Source organism: Hippocampus bargibanti, linkage group LG08 (assembly GCF_051943395.1).
Source record: "Hippocampus bargibanti isolate YZ-2025 linkage group LG08, ASM5194339v1, whole genome shotgun sequence".
NCBI classification, from domain to species: Eukaryota; Metazoa; Chordata; class Actinopteri; order Syngnathiformes; family Syngnathidae; genus Hippocampus; species Hippocampus bargibanti.
In genome coordinates this window covers 23663627-23687368 of record NC_142741.1, presented here as the reverse complement: position 1 = coordinate 23687368, position 23742 = coordinate 23663627, and the positions used below count along the sequence as shown (strand labels likewise).

At 38.6% G+C, this 23742-nt stretch overlaps 1 protein-coding gene across 2 annotated transcripts; it reads left to right on the top strand.

Moving 5' to 3' along the window:
* Window positions 1–292: 292 nt before the first annotated feature.
* On the top strand, window positions 293–23669 carry LOC148894859 (OX-2 membrane glycoprotein). 2 transcript variants are annotated; one of them, XM_089002990.1, is made up of 7 exons: window positions 293–430; window positions 3395–3512; window positions 5794–6114; window positions 9518–9850; window positions 12997–13281; window positions 21940–22041; window positions 23198–23669. In XM_089002990.1, exons 2-7 carry the CDS (start codon window positions 3425–3427, stop codon window positions 23203–23205), a joined length of 1137 nt encoding a protein of 378 aa, XP_088859116.1. In that variant the 5' UTR covers window positions 293–430; window positions 3395–3424; the 3' UTR covers window positions 23206–23669. The 2 variants fall into 2 exon arrangements, with proteins under 2 accessions (XP_088859116.1, XP_088859117.1); XM_089002991.1 differs by lacking the exons at window positions 293–430; window positions 23198–23669 and having other exon boundaries at window positions 21940–22049.
* The last annotated feature ends 73 nt before the right edge of the window (window positions 23670–23742 follow it).

Here is a 23742-nt window from a genome sequence, read left to right as displayed (position 1 = left end):
TGCTACTTTTAAATATGATAACTTATTTTTCTGTCTATTCTCTATCAGAGAGCGAGTGAGAGAGAGAGAGAGAGAGAGAGAGAGAGAGAGAGAGAGAGAGAGAGAGAGAGAGAGAGAGAGAGAGAGAGGGAAGGTGGATGGAGAAAGAGAGGGAGGGAAATAGGGCGAGGCAGTGAGAGAGAGCCTTACTCACAAGAGGGCGCTGTGAATCCAACCCAACGATACCAAGTGGCTCCCATCCCCCTGCCCCCATCTCACGCCTCCCCTCTGTGTCGGCCCTCCATTGCAATCCCAGAGCTTCACCTCTCACTCACTCCGAGGCAAAAGCCTCTTGGTTGTTCTTTGCAGGTTGTTCAGAAGTCGATGTTCCTTCCATTAGACATGTTGCTGAGGTAGAGCATCCGCAAGTATCATTTCGACACAAGGAGAGGTCAGTTGTCTTGTTTTATAATTACTCCTGACACGTCCATTCTATATGTTATATTTGGAAAACATTTTTCTTCCATTGAAGGTGCACTTTATAGTCCGTTGCGCCTTATATATGGAAAAGGTTTGAAAATACAGTACAGCTTTCATTGGAGAGTGCGCCTTATACTTCCGATGCGCCTTCTACACTGGAAAATAAGGTATTGTGATATTTTGTGTAGCTTTTTAGGGACCTGTGAGAGGCTTTTTCAACAAAAATGTTACTGTATTATAAGCTTTTTGTTCTTGTCAATGTGGTTTATTCCAATGGAAGTTTGTCCTTTTTTAATAAGTAAGTCTTAATACAGTGAGACCTCAATTTACGAACTTATTTGGTTCCCAGACAGTGTGTAAGGCGAAAAGTGTGTATCTAAAAAAAAAAAATTCCCATAGGAAACCATTAAAATTGGAATAATCCGTTCCCGGGTTTCCATAAAATATACTTTTCAACTAAATAAGCCTTAAAACTACACACAGCATACCTTATTCTATGTATAATAAATGTGCTATTGTATTGTAATGAAAGAAATATACTGCATTGTAGCATAAAGTCACTTTATTTACATTTGTGATGGTCATTTACGGCTTGATGGAATGGCGTTGGAGGTCGAAGGTCAAAGGGAATTGCTGTTTGGAAAGAGAGGCGCATTACATGAGGACTGTAATTAAAGAAATAGACTGTGCTGTAAAATAAAGTTGTATTTACCTTTTTGATGGTCGTTGATGGCTTATGGAAGGAGAGTCACCTTCCATAAGGACTGTTGGTAACTTAACCTCTGGTGCTGTTCGGTCGTGTGCTTCCGACGAAGATCACTCCGCCAGCCGTGGTGGGTGTGTATTATGAAAATAGTGCTTATTATAAGGTTTAATTTTCAGAAATTTGATGTTTGTAAGACAAAAAGTTTGTAAGTTGAGGTTTCACTGTAATACGAAAGCCTTTACTTATCCCACAATGGATAAATTTGCACTATTAAGACAGTGCTAAATATATTCAGACTATCACCTAATATAAATTGTATGCCATACAAACTCTCAATGAACAGCATTTCTACTTCCCAAACTCTTCATTTGACATTTCAATGATATCTAATTCAGATCTGGCCGCGCGTGTCGACCCTAGGCCTTCAGTAGTGCTATGTCTGAATCACTCCACAGCTGCGAGTGTGGTGTGATTTGAAGAAATGTAAGAAATATATGTATTAAACTGTTTGAATTTTTACTCGGAAAATGTGGATTCATAATATCCTGATAATATTGCAATATTATTTGCTATTTTTGCTAGCTTCTGAGCTTTCCAATCTTTCTTAATGACGTCCGTTTATTCTGGAAAGGTCTTTCTTGAAAATGGCTTCAACAGTCTATGTGCAACCAAATCCATTTCTTCACCTCCCTCAGCCATTATGGGTTGACAAAACCGCGATTAAATCAACAGAAAAAAATGCATTTGCTTATGCAGCTCGCTACAAATACAGTGTGCTAGCTCTGGCCAGTATGCACCTATCACTAGCGACTTGTGATACTAGTGATCATGTGACTAGCCAATCATAATTTGCGAAAACTGACATTGCCAGTGTCTTCGAGCAGGCTTTGTTTGGGTGGCTAACTCGAACTCTGATTGCTTAAAGCACCAGTGTCAATATCAAGTACATCATTTTATTCGGCCCGCGAAAGCAAATCTAACTTTTGAAATTCCATAATGCTTGTTAAAGTCCTAACCAAAATTTGAAATTGCCCCCTGTAAACCACAAAAAAAATATTATTTTTTACTTCAAATTTGAAAACGAGTTATTCATTATTTTTTGTGTGCTGTGTATACTGTATAATATGTGAAGATGATGAAACATTTTTATGGTTTCCCTAAAATTCATAACCATAACTAGGATGTGGCCCGCGACAAATACCACTTGACACCACTGGCTTAAAGCAACTGTTAAATCGCCATTGATTTTTATGCTGCCGAGCCTGCAGAAAAGTGATATCAGATATCTACATCTGACCTGGTAACAAATGATGGTTGAAATGTGATTGATTAAATGCGTACAGGACAACCGACGCCTCCGGACAAGTTGTGTCCATATTTTGTAAAATCACTTCAAATGACTTCTACTGGCCATAGTTTACAACGATTCCAACGCATATAGCTATATTTTACGTTTTAAGAGTCGCTCTGAATATTTAGGAAGTCTTGTTTTTGAATTGGTGATGAGTCTGTATGTGACGTCACTAAAGGAATGCTCCTAACCGAAAAAAAAGACACATTGTAGCAGTCCTTCCATCATGTCAATGTATTTTGCTGTACATGTTTGGTCTGAAAACCGTGTTGCACCCAAAAGCCGCCAGAAGAGGGCGTCCAAGCTCCATATAAGGAATTTATCAGCCTGTGGAAACGGAGGTGGCCACAGGAGGTCGCCATTGTGTGCCTCTTTTCTGGTGATCGATTTCCCCCCCAATGTTGCCTCAAAATGGCATGGAATATATTCTTTAATCGATTGCAAACATGTATGCTTTCCTCTTCAGAACTATTTGAATCATATTCAAAAGTGGATGATTAACAAGAAAGCATATTCTACGAATCTGAAGCCATTGTTTTGATTCTCGAGCAAGGCTAGATGTCTTGGCGTGACGTCACGAAAATGGGGGCGGGACCTTCTGAAACTCGCCATTTCAGGGGTCTTTTTGAAGTAGTTTTGGGACATTTTAAGTCATTTTTATTGGTGTTTTGTATTCGACTAAAATCAGCCTGAAATCAGACTAATATCAGCCTGCGTGTTTTGGGTATTTTAGATGCTATAAAACGTTCTGATATCAGTTAGGAAACAAGAAAATGGTGTCGGTTGTCCTTTAAATGGTCACTTCCGTTGGCAGAGTTGGCGTATGTATGGCACAATGACTGGTTTGAATTCTACAGCAGTTTTTTTTTCTTTTTCAGATCTTCATCTTCTCTGTTAAATGAGCAAAGATGATGATGGTGATGATGATGATCCGGGCCTCCTGTAGGAAAGGTCTACATGTGTGTTTGCTACTTCTGCTGGTGACAAAACTCCAGGGTAAATATTTCAGCGAAATTCACATTCACACTTTTCAAAATGGGAGGTGCATCCATTTCAATACATCATTCATTTTGAGGACCAAATGGACGTTGAATAGATTTAGCTTGCTAGTGATTTATCCTTATGTGATTTGCAGTATTTTAAAGTGAATCAAGTAGAGAAATCATTAAAAAGAAAAAGCCCCTGGAGACAATGTTATCAATAGTCATTCATGAACATGCTTTTTGCTGTATACAAATTAATAAAATGAGAATACAGTATTTAGGAAGTTATTTAAAAATACAGTGATACCTGGCTTACGAACTTTTCGGTTTACAAACATCAAATTTATGAAAATTTTACCTCGGCATACGAACTTTTTTCGGGATACACACGGAGCTTCCTGAATGAGTGATGTGTCATTTGCGAACGAGCCCGTTCTTCTAACAACAAAATGGCAGCAGACTGTTTTTGTCTTCTATTCCCCGCTCCCATTCTTCGGTTAAAGCCACGGGATTGGGCAAGAACGCAGCAGTGTGTGTGTGGGGGGGTTTACAGATAGCGAGAGAGAGTGAAGCCGTTCTTGGGCAAGTTAAAGCCGTGTGATTGGTCAAGAACGCAGCAGTGAGGGAGGTGGTTTAAACATTGAAGAGCTATGCAGACAACAGAGACAGAGTGACAAAATGGATAGACAACAGTGAAATCTGGACTTGTTTCAACTTTGATAGTTGAAAGGCAGAATGTAGACTGCAAGGTTAAAATTCCCATCAATCAGGCTCCACAAACCACCCGCACAAGCCATCTCTACACTTGATGCAAAAAGCTATCAACCCAGCTAAACAGATCACAATTGATGAGGAACTAGATAAAATTATCGCAGAGAAAGCACCTACAAGGGATCATTCCTCAAGATGGTGAAAGAAGAAGGCTACGTTCCTCATCAAGTGTTTAATGCTGATGAAACCGGCCACTCCATTCCATCAAGCCATCAATGACCATCACAAAGGTAAATAAAACAACTTTATTATACTGTCTTCTTGTGCCGGTCCCAAGCCCGGATAAATACAGAGAGTTGTGTCAGGAAGGGCATCCCACGTAAAAGCTTGGCCAAAACAAACATGCGGATCAAACCTCTAAAGATTGAGGACACTGTTTGCTGTGGCGACCCCTTGAAGGGAAAAGCCGAAAGGAAAAGAAGAAAGATTATACAATACAGTTTATTTCTTTAATTATAATACCATAGCACATTTATGATACATAAATAGGGTATATTTTGTGTGACTTAGAAAATTAGAAAGTAGAAAGAAAATTATGTTTTATGGGGACCTGGGAACGGATTATTCTCATTTCAATGGTTTCCTATGGGAAATTATTTTTTGTGATACACACTTTTCGCCTGGGAACCAATTACGTTTGTAAGCCAAGGTATCACTGTAGTACTTTTTTACGTCATTTGTGGTTATTTATTGAGATGGTAAATTTGGGGTTTTGGTTTTCTGCCAAATAAAATCATCAGAAATGTATCTAAAAAAGTACAGTTTATTTCTTTAATTATAATACCATAGCACATTTATCATACATAAAATAAGGTATATTTTGTGTTGTTTTAAGGCTTAGAAAATTAGAAAGTAGAAAGAAAATTAGGTTTTATGGGGACCTGGGAACGGATTATTCTCATTTCAATGGTTTTCTATGGGAAATTAATTTTTGGGATACACACTTTTCGCCTTACACACTCTGTCTGGGAACCAATTATGTTTGTAAGCCAAGGTATCACTGTAGTACTTTTTTTACGTCATTTGTGGTTATTTATTGAGATGGTGAATTTGGGGTTTTGGTTTTCTGCCAAATAAAATCATCAGAAATGTACCTAAAAAAGTACAGTTTATTTCTTTAATTATAATACCATAGCACATTTATCATACATAAAATAAGGTATATTTTGTGTTGTTTTAAGGCTTAGAAAATTAGAAAGTAGAAAGAAAATTAGGTTTTATGGGGACCTGGGAACGGATTATTCTCATTTCAATGGTTTCCTATGGGAAATTAATTTTTGGGATACACACTTTTCGCCTTACACACTCTGTCTGGGAACCAATTATGTTTGTAAGCCAAGGTATCACTGTAGTACTTTTTTTACGTCATTTGTGGTTATTTATTGAGGTGAATTTGGGGTTTTGGTTTTCTGCCAAATAAAATCATCAGAAATGTATCTAAAAAAATACAGCCTACATCTAGTTTTCTCACAATCATCTCATTTATTGAGATGTACACATAAATGATATCATATGTGTCCAAGGTAAGGTCACGACCCCGGAACGAGTGCACGCCGGCGTGGGCAAGCCGTTCACTTTGACGTGCGCCTTCACAAAGGACAGAGGCGATGCTGTGCGTCAGGTGTGGTGGCTGGACGTGAATAACCAAACGCTACTTAGCTACCAGCCGGGCAATAAGGACAGCGTGAGCGGGCAGCAACACGTGGAACTGACCCCTTCTTCAAAAGACACTTCGTCCGTCACCATCCAAAGAGTCAGTTTCAGGGACGAAGGATGCTACACGTGCATCTTTAACACGGTCCAAGGTCATGCGAAACAAGGACGTACCTGCCTGATCGTCACTGGTGAGTAAGCCGTTTTTGTTTTTTTGCATAGGCGTTTTGGATTTTGTTGGTTGTTCATCAATGAAAAAGTTTCTTCAGCCGTCATCTGGACAACTTTGAAGGTATCGGACGTTTCGCTTCTTATCACAGCGGAGTCCGGCACCGCCACGTCTGGACAGTAGGAATATCTATATATAGGGCCGAAACTACCAGTAAGACTTTAGTTTGCTGACGAAGTTTCTTGGATAAGAAGCGAAACGTCCGACACCTTGAAAGGAGTACAGATGACGGCTGCTGAAGAAACCTTTTCATCGATGGACCACTCCTGTCCGACTGAGAGCTTACACAGACGTTTGTTGTTCATATCAAAAGAGACTGTCGTACGTTGCTGAAAGGACAACCGACACCACTTTTTTGTTTCCTAACTGACATCGGAAAAACGTTTTATAGCATCTAAAATACCCAAAACACGCAGTATGATATTTTTAATCAAATGCAAAACACCAATAAAAACGCCTTAAAGTGTCCCAAAACTACTTCAAAATGATCTCAGAAGGTCCCGCCCCCTTGTTCGTGACGTCTTGCCTTGCTCGAGAATCAAAACAATGGCTTCAGATTTGGAGAATATGCTTTCTTGTTACTCATCCAGTTATGAATATGATTCAAATAGTTCTGAAGAGGAAAGCATAAATGTTTGCAATCGATTAAAGAAGTCCTTCCGTATCATTTTGAGGCGTCTGGACTCCAATGTAGCGTCCCAGAAAATGCACAAGATGGCGCCCAAGACTTTTGTCCAATGGGCTGATTTGTCTGGTGGGAATTTGTGTCAACTAGTATCAAATAGTAGTCTTGGTGCAACACACAACGATTCACCATCGTGTTATTTATGTGTTTTCCTTCTAATTTCGCCATCAACATGGATCAACACGACGTTTTCAGACCAACCAAAGTACTGCAAAATGCAATGAGGTAATGCAAGGTATGTCCTTTCTCGGTGAGGGGCGTTCCTTCAGTGACGTAGGGTGAGGACTTGTCACCAACTCAAAAACAAGACTTCCCTTCATAAAAATGACGTAAAGTGTCTAAAAACTACTTCAAATTGAACCCGGAAGTGGCCAGTTTCAGAAGGTCCCGTCCCCTTGTTCGTGTTGTCACGCCAATACGTCTTGCCTTGCTCGAGAATCAAAACAATGGCTTCAGATTCGGAGAAGATGCTTTCTTGTTACTCATCCAGTTATGAATATGATTCAAATAGTTCTGAAGAGGAAAGCATAAATGTTTGCAATCGATTAAAGAACTCCTTCCGTGTCATTTTGAGGCATCTGGAGAGAAATGTAGCACCCAAAAAATGCAGAAGATGGCGACAAAGCTCCGTTGAAATGGGCTGATTTGTCTCCTGGGAATTTTTGTCAGCGAATAGCAATGTTCGGTGCAACACACGATTCACCATCGCGTTATTTATATGTTTTCCTTCTAATTTCGCCATCAACACGAAGTTTTCAGACCAAACAAAGTACCGCAAAATGCATTGACGTAATGAAAGGACTGCTACAGTGTGTTCTTTCTCGGTCAGGGGCGTTCCTTCCGTGGCGTGATGTCAGGAATCGTCACCAACTCAAAAACAAGACTTCCGGAGTATTCAGCGCGAGTCTTAAAACGTAAAATATAGCTGTATGCGGTGGAATCTTTGTAAAATACGCTCAGTAGAAGTCATTTGAAGTGATTTTACAAATTATGGACACAACTTGTCCGGAGGCGTCGGTTGTCCTTTAATAGCTATTTGTAGCCATATCATAAACGGATAATATAACACGTATATCCGAGCTCTGAGTGGCTTCCAGATGAGAATGTTCTTCATTCCGTGCGCCGGATAAGCATGATGAGGCCCAGCCAGGTATTTTCATAAAAGAGAGAAGTGGGCTCACCACACTTAAGCAGAAACAGCTGCGCTTTGTTTGCTTTCTGTTTTGGACACATATTTTCAAAATATTTGCACTGTAACCGCTCCGGGCAGATTAGGTCCTAGGAGCACGGGTGCCGAGGGCATACACGTCAAAATAAATCAAAGATTGGGGGAAATAAATAACTAGTCATGTTACAGGGGTGCAAGGGGTCAGGGCGGTGGCAAAATAACAAAAGCGGGATAGCAACATGTGATCCAATCTGTGTTGTGCAATTGATATTTTACAGATGGCTTTGTTCCCTGAAACGAGTCGACTTTCAAGGTGTTTGCAAACCATTTTCGGCTTTTCTGTGGGTATTCTGATATCCTCCCACATTCCAAAAACATCCCTTGCAGGCTGATTGAACATTCCAAATTGTCCCTAGTGTGAGAGCGAAAAGTTGTTTGTTTCCGTGTGCCTTGAGATTGGCTGGCAACCAGTTCAGGGTGCCCCCCAACCACTGCACAAAACTGGCTGAAAAATGGCTTCAAATGACTTATACTGAGCGTATTTTACAAAGATTCCACCGCATATAGCTAGATTTTACGTTTTAAGACTCGCGCTGAATATTCCGGAAGTCTTGTTTTTGAGCTGGTGACGAGTCCGTACGTGACGTCACTGAAGGAACGCCCCTGACCGAAAAAAGGACACATTGTAGCAGTCCTTCCATCACATCACGTCAATATATTTTGCTGTACTTGTTTGGTCTGAAAACGTCATGTTGCACCAAAAAGAGGCAGAAGAGTGCGACAAAGCTCCATGTAAGGAATTAATCAGCCCGTTTCCACAGGCTGATTAATTCCTTACATGGAGCTTTGTTGCCCGTTTCCACAGGCTGATTAATTCCTTACATGGAGCTTTGTCGCCCTCTTCTGCCTCTTTTTGGTGCTACATTTCCCGACCCAGATTAAAGAATAAATTCTTTAATCGATTGCAAACATGTATGCTTTCCTCTTCAGAACTATTTGAATCATATTTATAACTGGATGAGTAATTACAAAGCATATTCTCCGAATCTGAAGCCATTGTTTTGATTCTCCAGCAAGGTAAGACGTCTTGGGGTGACGCCACGAACAAGTGGGCGGGACCTTCTGAAACTGGCCACGCCCAGTTTCATTTTTTTGCAGTTTCAGCACGCTTTAAGTCATTTTTATTGGTGTTTTTCAATTGACTAAAAATATCATACTGCGTGATTTGGGTATTTTAGATGCTATAAAACGTTTTTCTGATGTCAGTTAGGAAACAAAAAAGTGATGTCGGTTGTCCTTTAAATACGAAAACACTCATCGAAAAGCAGCGAAACAGATGAAAAGTAAAGAAAAGAAGCTGAAAGTCAATTTGGAGTTATTTTAATAAGAATTTATAATATTTGTGGAAAAATATAATGAACACAAGTCCGTGATTCAGCTATTTTTAGGCCAGCATGGAAGTCTTTGCACGCTACTGATTGTCCACCCTCCTTCCACATGTTCCCCTTGCAGCATCGGTGACAGCAGACAGCAACAAGACAGCCGTGAGTGGGAAAAAGGCATCGCTGTCATGCTCTTACGGCCTGCCCGAGAAGGTGCAACAGGTTAGCTGGCGGTACGCCTCGACGCCGGGTGGACCCTCCTCGGACGTGGCCTCCTACGCCAAAAGGAGCGACCCCATGGTCGATGCCGTTTACCAAGGCAGGATGTGGCTCAGCGCTTCCCTGTCGGACAGCACGCTCACCATCCAACCTGTTGCCATCCAGGACGAGGGTTGCTACACCTGTCTGTACAACACGCATGCGGACGGGCCCAAGAGCTCCACTGTGTGCCTTTCCACGTATGGTGAGCATGCCGCTAAATCACGATTTCACCGTTTTTTGAACCAAAGTGAACATTTCACGTTAACCCCAAGGCACAATAGTCACGTCACGTTTGTCTATTTGAAGAGCATTTTATTGCTAAGCCTTTCACCACACGTAGAGAATAAAAAGAAATAAATAAAATACACAAATGCTAACATTCGCGTAGCAGCTAAGCTAACGGTAGGATTTGTAATGTTCATTTTATCTTTGTCTCGCATGTTACGACAGCATATTTAGACGACACTAATATAGAAAATAACACGCACGCTAAACTCAAGTTGTAAAATCACGCTAAAATGTGTTTTTTTTTTGTTATTGAAAGGACAACCGACACCATTTTTTCGTTTCCTAACTGGCATCAGAAAAACGTATTATCGCATCTAAAATACCCAAAACACGCAGGCTGATATTTTTAGTCAAATGCAAAACACCAATAAAAATGAGTTAAAGTGTCCCAATACTACTTCAAAATGACCTCGGAAATGTCGAGTTTCAAAAGGTTGTCCTTTAATGTGAGAATGAACCTGAGTACCCAGAGAAAATACCAACAAAAGCTTCCTCTCCTTTGACCACACAGTAGCATGCCTGGGATTTGATGCTGGAATGTTGATCTTGTCTTCCTGGCTCATTTTGCAAAGAATCAGAGCTCTGCGCACTAAATGGTGTGAGTTGCTTCTGATTCATGACTGTTGTCAGTGTTTGTCAGCACACAGTGGCCAGCCTGTGTGCTTTGTCTCTGCTTGGCTCTTCGGTTCCCACTCCCTCGCTCTCAACCTCCATCAACACAGGTGCTTTTGTTCGAAACACTACAGTACAATACAGTTGGTGTTTGTATTTATCCAGAACTATTAGCATTGGGATTGTTTTCCTCCATGACACCCTCCATCCCTTCAAGTGCTGCTACACTGGAGAGAATGTGAGACTTCATCCGATGCATGCTGCCCGTTACATACATAGCTTATCAGAATCATCTTTATTGGTTAAGTATGTAGAACACTGGTAGAGATTAGACAGAATAAAAAGTTATCATATTTAAAAGTTTCATGCTGTTATAGGCCTTTCTGAAACTTTAGCAGATGCATATATAGACCCTCTAGAAGCATTTAGAATAAAAAAAAAACTTGTGAGGACCGGTCAAAAGGTCCTCACTTGTCAAAAATGACCTCACTGTGTATGGCATAAAATGTGAGTGGTCCTCACAAGACTAGTCATACAAATACAAACACACGTATTCCTGTTTCAATGGTTTTGTGAGGTCCGGATAACTCCTGATAAGGAGTGAGGCCCACCGATGCTGAGAAGTTTAGAGAAGAACTCGTGGTACATTTGAACACTAAATGTCACCCCATTTCCCACTTCAACTTCTTTAAAAACAAAGCAATAAAAAGTGGACATGAAACTGAAATAACAGCAGAAGGGAGGTTTCTGAATGGGTACATTCACAGTCCTCACCCCTGTCGTGAATTTGGTTAAAATATCATTTGACTTTTTGTGGTATGAATTTTTTCCTCTCATTAACCATGCACACACACACACACACACACACACACACACACACACACACACACACACACACACACACACACACACACACACACACACACACACACACACACACACACACACACACACACACACACACACACACACACACACACACACACACACACACACATTGAGTAAAAAGTGTGTGTATCCAAGTGAAATGAAAATACACATCAAAAAAATCATGTTGGGTGAATCTGTGAGGACTTTTCTGAAACTTTAACAGATGCATATATAGACCCTCTAGAGGCCTTTAAAATGAAAAACTTGTGAGGACCGGCCAAAAGGTCCTCACTTGTCAAAAATGTCCTCACTACGTATGGTTTTAAATGGTAGTGGTCCTCACAAGACGACACACGCACACACACACACACACACACACACACACACACACACACACACACACACACACACACACACACACACACACACACACACACACACACACACACACACACACACACACACACACAGATCCGCACACAAATGTGGGAGCACTGATCAGACCATTATAAAGGCTGAGGTGAAGTTTTCAGTAAAATCTTTGCCAGCTTCTAAAAGTACAATATCCAAATAATATGTTGCTGCCAATACAAATGTTCCATTCGACCATTCCTCTTCAGAACAGCAAATTGAAACCAGACAGAGATGCGCTAATGGATTTTCTGGAATTCACAAATCTAAATGTGCTTTGTTCAATCTATAGCACATGAATACATTTAAAATAATGACCTCCCCCCCTAAAAAAAATCTATCTATCTATCTATCTATCTATCTATCTATCTATCTATCTATCTATCTATCTATCTATCTATCTATCTATCTATCTATCTATCTATCTATCTATCTATCTATCTATCTATCTATCTCTACCTACCTAGCTAACTATCTATATCTATCTCTACCTAGCTACCTACCTATCTATTTCTATATCTATCTATCTATCTATCTATCTATCTATCTATCTATCTATCTATCTATCTATCTATCTATCTATCTATCTATCTATCTATCTATCTATCTATCTATCTATCTATCTATCTATCTACCTACCTACCTACCTACCTACCTACCTACCTACCTACCTACCTACCTATCTATCTATCTATCTATCTATCTATCTATCTATCTATCTATCTATCTCTACCTACCTAGCTACCTACCTATCTCTATCTATCTCTACCTACCTACCTATCTACCTACCGACCGACCAACCGATCTATCTATCTATCTATCTATCTATCTATCTATCTATCTATCTATCTATCTATCTATCTATCTATCTATCTATCTATCTATCTATCTATCTATCTATCTATCTATCTATATCTCTACCTACCTATCTACCTACCGATCTATCTATCTATCTATCTATCTATCTATCTATCTATCTATCTATCTATCTATCTATCTATCTATCTATCTATCTATCTATCTATCTATCTATCTCTACCTACCTACCTACCTACCTATCTATCCCTACCTACCTATCTACCTATCTATCTATCCATCCTTTACCTACCTACCAAAATCTTCCTTGAACTGTAACATGTTGTCCATCCATCTTTATGTTTTTACCAGCACTGCCCAAACCACAGGTGAGCTATAAAAGCACATCGGCCGGCGTGATCGAAGCCAACTGCAGCGCCGTATCGCGGCCCCCCGTGGAGATTGTTTGGAACGTGGAGCAAGACAACCGCACCGTTGGGCCACCCGTCGCGACGCTGCTGCCTCAGGATGACGGCACCACGCTGGTCATCAGCACCCTGACTGTGCGTTCCGGCCTTCTGAAAGACGTGTCCGTCAAATGTCTGGTGCATCATAAGGGCCTGGAGGCTCCCATCGCCGTGGCCATGAATACCAAAAGTCAGTGTAAAATTGTCTCCTGCTAAAAATATACATTGTGTCTATCATTTTTGTCATATTTCATCTCCTCATCTTCACACGGGCGGGATTTGGGGTGACATACAGAAAAGTAGAAAGACGCAAGAGCCACTTGGAAATATTTTGACTCTAACTCATGAAAGACGGTAAAAAACGCTCAATCCATGAAGCAATTCCACCTTGTTTATATCATGCTATTTGAAAAAGTGCTTCGTCAAGGCTGACATTTAAAAGGCAAATACAGTGGGACGTTGGCTTACGAACTTAATTGGTTCCCAGGCGGAGTGGGTAAGGCGAAAAGTGTGTATCCCAAAAAATAATTTCCCATAGGAAACAATTAAAATGAGAATAATCCGTTCCCAGGTCTCTATAAAATATAATTTTCAACTAAATAAGCCTTAAAACTACAAACAATATACAGTGAGACCTCAACTTACGAACTTTATTGGTTCCCAGACAGAGTGTGTAAGGTGAAAAGGTTGTATCTCAAAAAAAAAATCACATAGGAAACCATTAAAATGGGAATAATCCGTTCCAGGGTCTCTATAAACTATAATTTTCAACTAAATAAGCCTGAAAACTACAAACAATATACCTTATTCTATGTATAATAAATGTGCTATTGTATTGTAATGAAAGAAATAGACTGCACTGTATAATAAAGTCGTTTTATTTACCTTTGTGATGGTCGTTGATGGCTTGATGGAATGGGGTGGCAGGTCGGAGAGAATTGCTGTTTGGAAGGAGTCACATTCCATAATGAACATTACGGACAATGGTACATACGAACATTTTTGTCATAACATGTGTAGTATACTCTCTAATTGTACAAGGACATATCTTTATTAAGCATATATTTTATGAAATACAGTGAGACCTCAACTTACGAACTTAATTGGTTCCCAGACAGAGTGTGTATCTCAAAAAAAAAAAATCCCATAGGAAACCATTAAAATGGCAATAATCCGTTCCCGAGTTTCCATAAAATATACTTTTCAACTAAATAAGCCTTAAAACTACACACAACATACCTTATTCTATGTATAATAAATGTGCTATTGTATTGTAATGAAAGAAATACACTGCATTGTATCATAAAGTCACTTTATTTACATTTTTGATGGTCATTGATGGAATGGCGTTGGAGGTCGAAGGTCAAACGGAATTGCTGTTTGGAAAGAGAGGCACATTACATGAGGACTGTAATGAAAGAAATAAAGTGTGCTGTAAAATAAAGTTTTATTTACCTTTTTGATGGTCGTTGATGGCTTATGGAAGGAGAGTCACCTTCCATAACGACTGTTGGTAACTTAACCTCTGGTGCTGTTCGGTCGTATGCTTCCGCCGAAGATCACTCCGCCAGCCGTGGTGGTGTGTATTGAAAATGTAAGTAGTATATATATAAAATAGTAAGGCATTTTTAGCCGAAAAAAACGACCATGTATAGTAAGGCATTTTTGGCCGAAAAAAACGACCATGTATAGTAAGCCGTTTTTAGCTGAAAAAAATTGACCATGTATAGTAAAGCGTTTTTGGCTGAAAAAAAAAAAAAACGACCATGTATATAGTAAGGCATTTTTAGCCGAAAATAAAGACCATGTATAGTAAGGCATTTTTGGCCGAAAAACACGACCATGTATAGTAAGGCATTTTTAGCCGAAAAAAACGACCATGTATAGTAAGGCATTTTTAGCCGAAAAAAACGACCATGTATAGTAAGGCATTTTTGGCTGAAAAAAACAACCATGTATAGTAAGGCATTTTTCCCCGAAAAAAAACAACCATGTATAGTAAGGCATTTTTGTCTGAAAAAAAACGACCATGTATAGGAAGGCATTTTTGGCCGTAAAAAAACGACCATGTATGGTAAGGCATTTTTGGCCGAAAATAAAGACCATGTATAGTAAGGCATTTTTCCCCGAAAAAAAAACGACCATGCATAGTAAGGCATTTTAGCCAAAAAAAAAACCGACCATTTATAGTAAGGCATTTTCGGCCGAAAAAAACGACCATGTATAGTAAGGCATTTTTGTCTGAAAAAAAACGACCATGTATAGTAAGGCATTTTTGGCCGAAAAAAACGAACGACCATGTATGGCGGGGCCTTTCCGTTCATGTTAAAAGTTGATATAGCTCAGTGGTTAAGCATGTACTGTGGTTGTGTGAAGTCCTGGGTTCAATCCCAGGTATCCCCACTTGGAACTATTTCAGCCTTTATTATTCTTATGAAAAAACCACCATGTATAGTAAGGCATTTTTAGCCGAAAAAAACGACCATGTATAGTAAGGCATTTTTCGCACAAGAAAAACGACCATGTATAGTAAGGCATTTTTAGCAGAAAAAAACGACCATGTATAGTAAGGCATTTTTAGCCGAAAAAAACGACCATGTATGGTAAGGCGTTTTTAGCTGAAAAAACGACCATTTATAGTAAGGCATTTTTAGCCGAAAAAAACGACAATGTATGGTAAGGCGTTTTTAGCTGAAAAAACGACCATTTATAGTAAGGCATTTTTGGCCGTAAAAAACGACCTTGTATAGTAAGGCTTTTTTTGGCCGAAAAAGACCACCATGTATACTAAGGCATTTTTAGCCGAAAAAAAACGACCATGTATAGTAAGGCATTTTTGTCCGAAAAAAACGACCATGTATAGTAAGGCATTTTTGTCTGAAAAAAACGACCATGTATAGTAAGGCATTTTTAGCCGAAAAAAACGACCATGTATGGTAAGGCGTTTTTAGCTGAAAAAACGACCATTTATAGTAAGGCATTTTTAGCCGAAAAAAACGACCATGTATGGTAAGGCGTTTTTAGCAGAAAAAAACGACCATGTATAGTAAGGCATTTTTAGCCGAAAAAAACGACCATGTATGGTAAGGCGTTTTTAGCTGAAAAAACGACCATTTATAGTAAGGCATTTTTAGCCGAAAAAAACGACCATGTATGGTAAGGCGTTTTTAGCTGAAAAAACGACCATTTATAGTAAGGCATTTTTGGCCGTAAAAAACGACCTTGTATAGTAAGGCTTTTTTTGGCCGAAAAAGACCACCATGTATACTAAGGCATTTTTAGCCGAAAAAAAACGACCATGTATAGTAAGGCATTTTTGTCCGAAAAAATCGACCATGTATAGTAAGGCATTTTTGTCTGAAAAAAACGACCATGTATAGTAAGGCATTTTTGGCCGAAAAAAACAAACGACCATGTATGGCGGGGCCTTTCCGTTCATGTTAAAAGTTGATATAGCTCAGTGGTTAAGCATGTACTTTGGTTGTGTGAAGTCCTGGGTTCAATCCCAGGTATCCCCACTTGGAACTATTTCAGCCTTTATTATTCTTATGAAAAAACCACCATGTATAGTAAGGCATTTTTCGCCGAAAAAAACGACAATGTATAGTAAGGCATTTTTCGACAAAAAAAACGACCATGTATAGTAAGGCATTTTTAGCCGAAAAAAACGACCATGTATAGTAAGGCATTTTTCGCACAAGAAAAACGACCATGTATAGTAAGGCATTTTTAGCAGAAAAAAACGACCATGTATAGTAAGGCATTTTTAGCCGAAAAAAACGACCATGTATGGTAAGGCGTTTTTAGCTGAAAAAACGACCATTTATAGTAACGCATTTTTAGCCGAAAAAAACGACCATGTATGGTAAGGCGTTTTTAGCTGAAAAAACGACCATTTATAGTAAGGCATTTTTGGCCGTAAAAAACGACCTTGTGTAGTAAGGCTTTTTTTGGCCGAAAAAGACCACCATGTATACTAAGGCATTTTTGTCTGAAAAAAACGACCATGTATAGTAAGGCATTTTTGGCCGAAAAAAACAAACGACCATGTATGGCGGGGCCTTTCCGTTCATGTTAAAAGTTGATATAGCTCAGTGGTTAAGCATGTACTTTGGTTGTGTGAAGTCCTGGGTTCAATCCCAGGTATCCCCACTTGGAACTATTTCAGCCTTTATTATTATTCTTATGAAAAAACCACCATGTGTAGTAAGGCATTTTTCGCCGAAAAAAACGACCATGTATAGTAAGGCATTTTTAGCAGAAAAAAACAACCATGTATAGTAAGGCATTTTTAGCTGAAAAAAACGACCATGTATGGTAAGGCGTTTTTAGCTGAAAAAACGACCATTTATAGTAAGGCATTTTTGGCCGTAAAAAACGACCTTGTATAGTAAGGCTTTTTTTGGCCGAAAAAAAACGACCATGTATAGTAAGGCATTTTTAGCTGAAAAAAACGACCATGTATGGTAAGGCGTTTTTAGCTGAAAAAAACGACCATTTATAGTAAGGCATTTTTGGCCGTAAAAAACGACCTTGTATAGTAAGGCTTTTTTTGGCCGAAAAAGACCACCATGTATAGTAAGGCATTTTTAGCCGAAAAAAACGACCATGTATAGTAAGGCATTTTTGTCTGAAAAAAACGACCATGTATAGGAAGGCATTTTTGGCCGAAAAAAACGACCATGTATAGTAAGGCATTTTAGCCGAAAAAAAAAACGACCATTTATAGTAAGGCATTTTTGGCCGAAAAAAACGACCATGTATAGTAAGGCATTTTAGCCGAAAAAAAAAACGACCATGTATAGTAAGGCATTTTTCGCCCAAAAAAACGACCATGTATAGTAAGGCATTTTTAGCCGAAAAAAACCACCATGTATAGTAAGGCATTTTTCGCCAAAGAAAAACGACCATGTATAGTAAGGCATTTTTACCCGAAAAAAACGACCATGTATAATAAGGCTTTTTTGGCCTAAAAAAACCACCATGGATAGTAAGGCGTTTTTGGCTGAAAAAACGACCATTTATAGTAAGGCATTTTTGGCCGTAAAAAACGACCTTGTATAGTAAGGCATTTTAGCAGAAAAAAACGACCATGTATCGTAAGGCATTTTTAGCCGAAAAAAACAACCATGTATAATAAGGCTTTTTTGGCCTCAAAAAACGACCATGTATAGTAAGGCGTTTTTGGCTGAAAAAAACGACCATTTATAGTAAGGCTTTTTTGGCCTAAAAAAACGACCATGTATAGTAAGGCATTTTTGGCCTAAAAAAACCACCATGTATAGTAAGGCGTTTTTGGCTGAAAAAAACGACCATGTATCGTAAGGCATTTTTAGCCGAAAAAAACGACCATGTATAATAAGGCTTTTTTGGCCTCAAAAAACGACCATGTATAGTAAGGCGTTTTTGGCCGTAAAAAACCACCATGTATAGTAAGGCATTTTTGTCTGAAAAAAAACGACCATGTATAGGAAGGCATTTTTGGCCGTAAAAAAACGACCATGTATGGTAAGGCTTTTTTTGGTCGAAAAAAACGACCATGTATAAAAAAATGACCATGTATAGTAAGGCATTTTTAGCAGAAAAAAATGACCATGTATAGTAAGGCATTTTTAGCCGAAAAAACGACCATGTATAGTAAGGCATTTTTGTCCGAAAAAAACGACCATGTATAGTCAGGCATTTTTAGCCGAAAAAAACGACCATATATAGTAAGGCATTTTTGTCTGAAAAAAACGACCATGTATAGTAAGGCATTTTTGTCTGAAAAAAATGACCATGTATAGTAAGGCATTTTTAGCCGAAAAAAACAACCATATATAGTAAGGCATTTTTAGCCGAAAAAAACAACCATATATAGTAAGGCATTTTTAGCCGAAAAAAACGACCATGTATAGTAAGGCATTTTTAGCCGAAAAAAAACGACCATATATAGTAAGGCATTTTTCGCCGAAAAAAAAACGACCATGTATCGTAAGGCATTTTTGTCTGAAAAAAACGACCATGTAGTAAGGCATTTTTAGCCGAAAAAAACGACCATGTATAGTAAGGCATTTTTGTCTGAAAAAAACGACCATGTATAGTAAGGCATTTTTGGCCGAAAAAAACGAACGACCATGTATGGCGGGGCCTTTCCGTTCATGTTAAAAGTTGATATAGCTCAGTGGTTAAGCATGTACTTTGGTTGTGTGAAGTCCTGGGTTCAATCCCACGTATCCCCACTTGGAACTATTTCAGCCTTTATTATTATTATGAAAAAACCACCATGTATAGTAAGGCATTTTTCGCCGAAAAAAACCACCATGTATAGTAAGGCATTTTTCGACAAAAAAAAACGACCATGTATAGTAAAGCATTTTTAGCCGAAAAAAACGACCATGTATAGTAAGGCATTTTTCGACAAAAAAAACGACCATGTATAGTAAGGCATTTTTTAGCCGAAAAAAACGACCATGTACAGTAAGGCATTTTTAGCCGAAAAAAACGACCATGTATAGTAAGGCATTTTTCGCCTAAAAAAACCGACCATGTATAGTAAGGCATTTTTGTCTGAAAAAAACGACCATGTATAGTAAGGCATTTTTAGCCGAAAAAAACAACCATGTATAGTAACGCATTTTTCGCCGAAAAAAAACGACCATGTATAGTAAGGCATTTTTGTCTGAAAAAAACGACCATGTATAGTAAGGCATTTTTGTCTGAAAAAAACGACCATGTATAGTAAGGCATTTTTAGCCGAAAAAAAACAACCATATATAGTAAGGCATTTTTCGACAAAAAAAACGACCATGTATAGTAAGGCATTTTTCGCCTAAAAAAACCGACCATGTATAGTGAGGCATTTTTGTCTGAAAAAAACGACCATGTATAGGAAGGCATTTTTAGCCGAAAAAAACGACCATGTATAGTAAGGCATTTTTCGCCTAAAAAAACGACCATGTATAGTAAGGCCTTTTTTGTCTGAAAAAAACGACCATGTATAGTAAGGCATTTTTAGCCGAAAAAAAACAACCATATATAGTAAGGCATTTTTAGCCGAAAAAAACGACCATGTATAGTAAGGCATTTTTAGCCGAAAAAAACAACCATATATAGTAAGGCATTTTTGTCTGAAAAAAACGACCATGTATAGTAAGGCATTTTTAGCCGAAAAAAAACAACCATATATAGTAAGGCATTTTTAGCCGAAAAAAACGACCATGTATAGTAAGGCATTTTTGTCTGAAAAAAACGACCATATATAGTAAGGCATTTTTAGCCGAAAAAAACAACCATATATAGTAAGGCATTTTTGTCTGAAAAAAACGACCATGTATAGTAAGGCATTTTTAGCCGAAAAAAACAACCATATATAGTAAGGCATTTTTGTCTGAAAAAAACAACCATATATAGTAAGGCATTTTTAGCCGAAAAAAACGACCATGTATAGTAAGGCATTTTTCGCCCAAAAAAAACGACCATGTATAGTAAGGCCTTTTTTTGGCACGATTTGCGAGGTGGTGATGGCGGGTGCAGATCCCAAAAAGCAGGCAGGAGTGAGTAGGAGGTTGTTTGACAAATTGTATTAAATTAAAGTCAGCAGGAACAAAATGTAAAACATCAAAATCATCCGAATGGAAAAAATACAAAGTAGCAAAAGAAGACCAAAAGTAAAAGTCCGCCAAGATTAAACAAACACATGCACTGCACACAATGCATACAATTGCATCCAACAGCATTCAATGACATATAACAATTACCCGACACCGAATGGTCGTGCCAGGTGTCCATTTGAGTGTGACTGATTGGAAACGACCGGCACCTGTGCAGGTGCAGGCGGGACCGACAGCGCCACCAGTTGGTCACCAACCAGATTATGACATTTTTGTCTGAAAAAAACGACCATGTATAGTAAGGCATTTTTAACCGAAAAAAAACAACCATATATAGTAAGGCATTTTTAGCCGAAAAAAACGACCATATATAGTAAGGCATTTTTAGCCGAAAAAAACAACCATATATAGTAAGGCATTTTTGTCTGAAAAAAACGACCATGTATAGTAAGGCATTTTTAGCCGAAAAAAACAACCATATATAGTAAGGCATTTTTAGCCGAAAAAAACGACCATGTATAGTAAGGCATTTTTCGCTGAAAAAAACGACCATGTATAGTAAGGCATTTTTGGCCCAAAAAAATGACCATGTATAGTAAGGCGTTTTTAGCCGAAAAAAACAACCATGTATCGTAAGGCGTTTTTAGCTGAAAAAAACGACCATGTATAGTAAGGCATGTGGTGAATGTGAATAATCCGTTCCCAGGTCCCCATAAAACAACTTTTCTACTAAATAAATCTTAAAACTATACAACATATACCTTATTTTATGTATCATAACTGTGCTACGGCATTGTAATTAAAGAAATAAACTGTACTGTATAATAAAGTCATTTTATTTACCTTTGTGATGGTCGTTGGTGGCTTGATGGAATGGTGTTCAGACTTCTCTTCCTGTGTTATGAAAGCCCGGTTAGGCATCTTTTTCCAAAAAAGGCCGGTCTCATCTGCATTAAATACTTGCCGAGGAACGTAGCCTTCTTCTTTCACCATTTCGAGGGATCATTCCTCATTCACCACATAATAAGGTGCTACAGTAGAGCGTTTTCTCCAGTGGACCCCTTATAACGTTATCAGCTAACAGAATGCATGAAAGAGTTAAAAGCATTTAGACACGAAATAACAAAAACTGGTTTTAAAATCAATTTCTTGACAATGAGTGGAAATATAAATCCTTTGCAGTTCTTATGGCCCGTAAAGCCGATTCAGGCCATCTGTTGATTTCTCAGGCTGAAATGTGTATCATGTCTTAATAGTTGGGACGGCCTTGGCCATCCTCATCTCGGTGACCACAGTGGCAGCTCTCCTGGTGCTGGCCCTTTGCTTCTGTCTCTGGAAGTTCTTCCTGCGCAAAGAAGGTGTGTGAGCTGATCCAGTTGTTTCTTTTGCGGCCCTTCAATATCATTCATCCCGAGTTTACATTCCATTTTGACTCGGGATGTTTGTTTCTTTCAAATGTTTGACGGAAAAGCCACACAAGCCCGAGCCGGAATTCAAACCCCAAACCTTTAAAGGACAACCGACACGTTTTTTTTTTTTGTTTCCTAACTGACATCAGAAAAACGTTTTATAGTAGCTAAAATACCCAAAACACGTAAGTCTGATATTTTTAGTCAAATGCAAAACACCAATAAAAATGATTCATAGTCCCAAAACTGCTTCAAAATGGCCTCGGAAATGGCGAGTTTTAGAAGGTAACGCCCCCTTGTTGGTGACGTCACGCCAGGATACTCCAGACACAAAACAATGGCTTCAGAGAGTTCAGATTCGGAGAAGATGCTTTCTTGTTACTCATCCAGTTATGAATATGAGTCAAATAGTTCTGAAGAGGAAAGCATACATGTTTGCAATCGATTAAAGAAGTCCTTTTTGATCAATTCAAGCCGTCAATGACACCAATGTAGCATCCCGGAAAATGCACAAGATGGCACTCAAGCTCAGTTGGAAATGGGCTGATTTGTCTGCTGGGAATTTGTGTCAACTAGTATCAAATAGTAGTCTTGGTGCAACAGAGGACTGTTCACCATCGCGTTATTTATGTTTTCCTTCTGATTTCGCCATCAACACGAAGTTTTCAGACCAAACAAAGTACCCAAAATGCATTATGTGTCGCTTTCTCGGTCAGGGCCGTTCCTTCAGTGACGTCACGTACGGACTCGTCACCAACTGAAAAACAAGACTTCCTGAATATTCAACGCCAGTCTTAAAACGTAAAATATATCTATATGCGGTGGAATCTTTGTAAAATACGCTCAGTAGAAGTCATTTGAAGTGATTTTACAAATTATAGACACAACTTGTCTGGAGGCGTCGGTTGTCCTTGAAAGCAGTGAGAAATTTGTGCTCAATCACCTTCCTGCCTGGTTTCAATTAAGTCATATAATTGAATGCACTGATACATTGACCTGTAGCTTTGTTCCAAGTAACATTATTTATTTTTATTATTATTATTATTATTATTATTTTATTTTTTATTTATCATCCGGTATAAACTTGTGTTTGTACTTGTTGCAGCCGACTGATGACTTGAGCGTCGCCTCACAGCATTTCTATCATCGCGGAATTGAGGTCCGACATTCACACCTGTGGAGGATATCAATCACTCTTCTCGACAACCTGATGACATTCGTTTTTCCGTGTATGCCCGTCTATTGTTTAAACATTCAAAAGGAAATATTTTTGCTCAGTTGCATACATGCCTTTGTATTATATTTAAAGGACAACCGACACCTCCGGACAACTTGTGTCCATAATTTGTAAAATCACTTCAAATTGAAATTTTTATTGGTGATTTGCATTTGACGAAAAATATCATCCTGCGTATTTTGGGTATTTTACGTACTATAAAACGTTTTTCAGATGTCAGTTAGGAAACAAAAAAAATGGTGTCGATTGTCCTTTACACACAGAATGTTAACACAAAATGTTTAGAATTATTCTGAAGAAGCTTTGGATCACGAATTAGCAATAAACATGTATTTATTACTATTGTTATGATTATTGTGTGATCTTTTATTTCGGAAAGTGTCATTTAAGTTTTCAGACTAAAAAAGTACCCA